Below are 3,975 nucleotides of genomic sequence, written 5' to 3'. Positions count from 1 at the left end.
TGTAGCACTTTGGATTGCAAAGTTTGAGGGTACGACATCATTGTGGATCCCCATGATATTATACACATCATCTAGCATAGCTATCATTTTCATAAACCACTTGTTACACTTAGACCATGTAGTTGTCAAGTGTAGTCCACTTGTTTCACTTTGACAACACAGAGTCGTCAAGCATGGCACTACTTGTTACACTTCGATAACATACACCCATCGAGCATGGTATCAAGCTATACCAATAACACTAGGTAACTAGTATTTAATGTGGGGTCACCCATGATACCAATCCACTAGCATGGTATACTAGCATCACAAGCATCCTCGTTTAGCAAAAGGGTGGACATTATGTAACATAACTAGTATTTAATATGGGGTCACCCACGATACCAATCCACTAGCATGGTATACTAGCATCACAAGCATCCTTGTTTAGCAAAAGGGTGGACATTATGTAAAATAACTAAAGCTATCCAAAGCTAAATTGATTAGGAGCTATTAACCCCACTATTATTGCCTTACCTAGATCTTTAGATCTTTTTGTAATATGGTGATAAAATATATTTGACCTTCATGACAGATACAAGGAATTTCATGACTTTGTTGTAATGGTTCTAAGCATATTCCTCTAAGATATTTTCTTTGAGAGCTCTAGCTCAAGTCCTGCTAGTTTATTTGTCTTTGTAATTAGATTGTTTTAAAGTGATATCTACTTTAACTTATATGCAACATGGTTGTTACTAGCCTCGTGACTAGAAAAATCATGTCCCAATCTTGTTCAACATCTTGACTTGCTTTTTTGTAGTGTAACAGTGTGACTTTTTAGGAGCTTTGCCTAGAAACCGCACATTTTATTGCATGATCCTTACACTAGGGTAGAGTTGGCTTCATAAAACAATGCCACAACTAGATGAATTTTATTATTGTAGAATAAAGAACACTACATTGCTATATCGAATTCATTGCATCTTCATTCTTATATACCTATAATCCATAGATTTTGCTTTATATAAACGAGGAACACTAAACAGTGAGTGCATGATATTCTCCTATATTCATGGATAATCAGCAGGGAGCTGGAAGACTTTTTCGTTTGAAAAATTGTGGTGAACTTTCTCACCGATCGATGATTGTCGACAACGAAGAGCGGTTCCATAGGAGGGGGGGGGGGGTTTGACAAGGGGGAGTAGAGGTGAAGGTAGATAGATCTAGCACTATTGGGGTAGATCTGAAGGCACATGGTTGTGGTGACTTTTTGGCAACAACCCCTCTTTTTTTTTCTCTTTCTTTTTTTTTTTGGGTGAAACGGCAACAACACACACACACACACACACACACAAGCATATAAGGGTAAGCGAAGCTCTCTACATTTGTCCGACCAAGACGTCCCGTCGTCCGGCACACTCTCCGTCGCGTTTCCGGTAACCTCCTTCACCCCAACTGTTTCTCTGCATTTCTGTGGGCGTTGCATCTGCCGTCCTCTTTGGTCTCCGATCTCAGCAGGAACTTAGGTTCTCATCCTCTCTCATGCTGCTTCTTTGCATCGATTCTAGGGTTTCTTCCTGCCCGTGTATCAGTTAGGGTTTCTGTAGGTCGCCCATCGTCTCGTTCACATTAGATCAGGGTTTGTTTACTCGCATTTCTGCATCTTTGACCTCGCCTTTCCGCGCCATTTTGGGGTTTCCTTCGGTCCCTGGACTTGTTTCCTTCGGCAGGTTAGGGTTTTTTTCTCACATCATGTCCATGGATACCTGATCTTTCTTGCATCCTTCATCATCCTGGTGTGATTTTCTCCCTTTCTGCGCCATTTCGTTGCATTCTTCATCATTCTGGGGTTTCATCTTCGATTTTCTCCCTTTCTGCGTCATTTTGGGGTTTTGGGGTTTCCTTCGGTCCCTGAACTGTTTCCTTCGTCACGTTTCGTCCATTTTTGCATCATTTCGAGAAAATTTGCTTGATCAGTACCGGATAGGTGTTCTTTCTATCAATTAGAGCTGGATCTGCATTTCTGTACTGTGATGGTCTCCGATTCTTCTCGTTTGTTTCCTGCTTAGTGAGGGTTTCTTACCATGCTTATAACACCTTAATGTGCTGCGGTTGCAGTGTTGCCATAGCCATGGTGAAGATCTGCTGCATTGGTGCAGGCTATGTCGGGGGGCCGACAATGGCCATGATCGCACTGAAGTGTCCCGATATTGAGGTAGTGGTGGTGGACATTGCGGTTCCCAGGATCAATGCGTGGAACAGTGAGAGGCTCCCGATCTTCGAGCCAGGCCTGGACGAGGTTGTGAAGGCTTGCAGGGGAAGGAACCTCTTTTTCAGCGCGGATGTGGAGAAGCATGTTGCAGAGGCTGAGATTGTGTTTGTTTCTGTGAACACCCCCACAAAAACAAGGGGCCTGGGTGCAGGCAAGGCTGCAGATCTGACCTACTGGGAGAGCGCTGCCCGCATGATTGCGGATGTGTCCAAATCCGACAAGATTGTCGTGGAGAAGTCCACCGTCCCTGTCAAAACTGCAGAAGCCATTGAGAAAATTCTCACCCACAACAAGAAGGGCATCAACTTCCAGATCCTCTCTAATCCCGAGTTTCTTGCAGAAGGTACGGCCATTGAAGACCTCATGAAGCCGGACCGTGTCCTCATCGGTGGCCGGGAAACCCCAGAGGGCCAGAAAGCTGTTGAATCCCTCAAGGCTGTCTATGCTCACTGGGTGCCCGAAGATCAAATCATTACCATGAACCTATGGTCTGCTGAGCTCTCCAAGCTTGCGGCTAATGCCATCCTGGCTCAGAGAATCTCCTCTGTTAATGCAATGTCGGCTCTCTGTGAAGCGACTGGAGCTGATGTTGCCGAAGTTGCCTATGCTGTAGGCAAGGACTCGAGAATTGGTCCCCGTTTCCTCAATGCCAGTGTCGGATTTGGTGGATCTTGCTTTCAGAAGGACATCCTGAACCTGGTTTATATTTGTGAGTGCAATGGCTTGACTGAGGTTGCAAACTATTGGAAGCAGGTTGTGCAAATCAATGACTATCAGAAATCTCGGTTTGTCAAGCGTGTGGTGTCTTCTATGTTCAACACTGTTTCTGGGAAGAAGATCGCAATTCTTGGATTTGCTTTCAAGAAAGACACAGGCGATACAAGGGAAACGGCAGCCATTGATGTCTGCCATGGTCTTCTTGGTGATAAGGCTCAGCTTAGTGTGTATGACCCCCAGGTTACAGCTGATCAAATCATGCGGGATCTTGCAATGAACAAGTTTGATTGGGATCACCCTCAGCATCTGCAGCCCATGAGTCCCACTACTACCAAGCAGGTTAATGTAGTGTGGGATGCTTATGAGGCTACTAAGGATGCCCATGGAGTGTGCATTTTGACCGAATGGGACGAGTTCAAGAAGCTGGACTACAAGAGGATCTATAATGGGATGCAAAAGCCTGCTTTCATTTTTGATGGGCGTAATGTGATCAATGTTGAAGAGTTGCGCAAGATAGGTTTCATAGTCTACTCAGTTGGAAAGCCTCTTGATCCTTGGGTTAAGGATCTTCCTGCAGCTCCACCTTCATAAAGGTATTTTGATCTCTGATTTGGAGACTGCCAGATTTTTCCAAACTTTTGTCTTACACCTACCTATATAAGAACCGAGAGGGATCAAGCCAGTTGCTAGGCTTAGGCTGGAGGGGTTCACTCCATCATAGTTATCCTAAGTCAATGTCCTCATTCATTTTTTTAATGTATGCATTTTTGAATATTCCGGCTGAATATGGTTTGGGTGCCTCTCTAGTCTATTATTTCTGATTTGACACAGCGTGCTTTTTGGGGTGGTTGAATTTTGTCTTCCCGAACATCCTACTTGTTGTGAGGTGGTCCTGGTTCCAGTTGTTGTGGAAGTGGGCTTGTGGAATGCTTCAATTGCCGTTATCGTCTTTTGAGGTTTCTCTAATAAATCAAACCTTTGTTTACTTTGTAGCAATGGAAGGATTT

At 44.3% G+C, this 3,975-nt stretch overlaps 1 protein-coding gene across 1 annotated transcript; it reads left to right on the top strand.

Moving 5' to 3' along the window:
• Positions 1-1,322: 1,322 nt before the first annotated feature.
• Positions 1,323-3,768, top strand: LOC147619045 (UDP-glucose 6-dehydrogenase 4). The gene is made up of 2 exons (XM_086774259.1): positions 1,323-1,415; positions 2,098-3,768. The coding sequence occupies exon 2, from the start codon at positions 2,111-2,113 to the stop codon at positions 3,557-3,559; it is 1,449 nt and encodes a 482-aa protein (XP_086630385.1). The 5' UTR covers positions 1,323-1,415; positions 2,098-2,110; the 3' UTR covers positions 3,560-3,768.
• The last annotated feature ends 207 nt before the right edge of the window (positions 3,769-3,975 follow it).

The sequence above is a fragment of the Cibotium barometz genome, chromosome 34 (genome assembly GCF_041138505.1).
Source record: "Cibotium barometz isolate CiBa-2024 chromosome 34, ASM4113850v1, whole genome shotgun sequence".
Taxonomy (NCBI): Eukaryota; Viridiplantae; Streptophyta; class Polypodiopsida; order Cyatheales; family Cibotiaceae; genus Cibotium; species Cibotium barometz.
The sequence above is the reverse complement of the archived record's forward strand: the minus strand, read 5'-3'. Positions and strand labels throughout refer to the sequence as shown.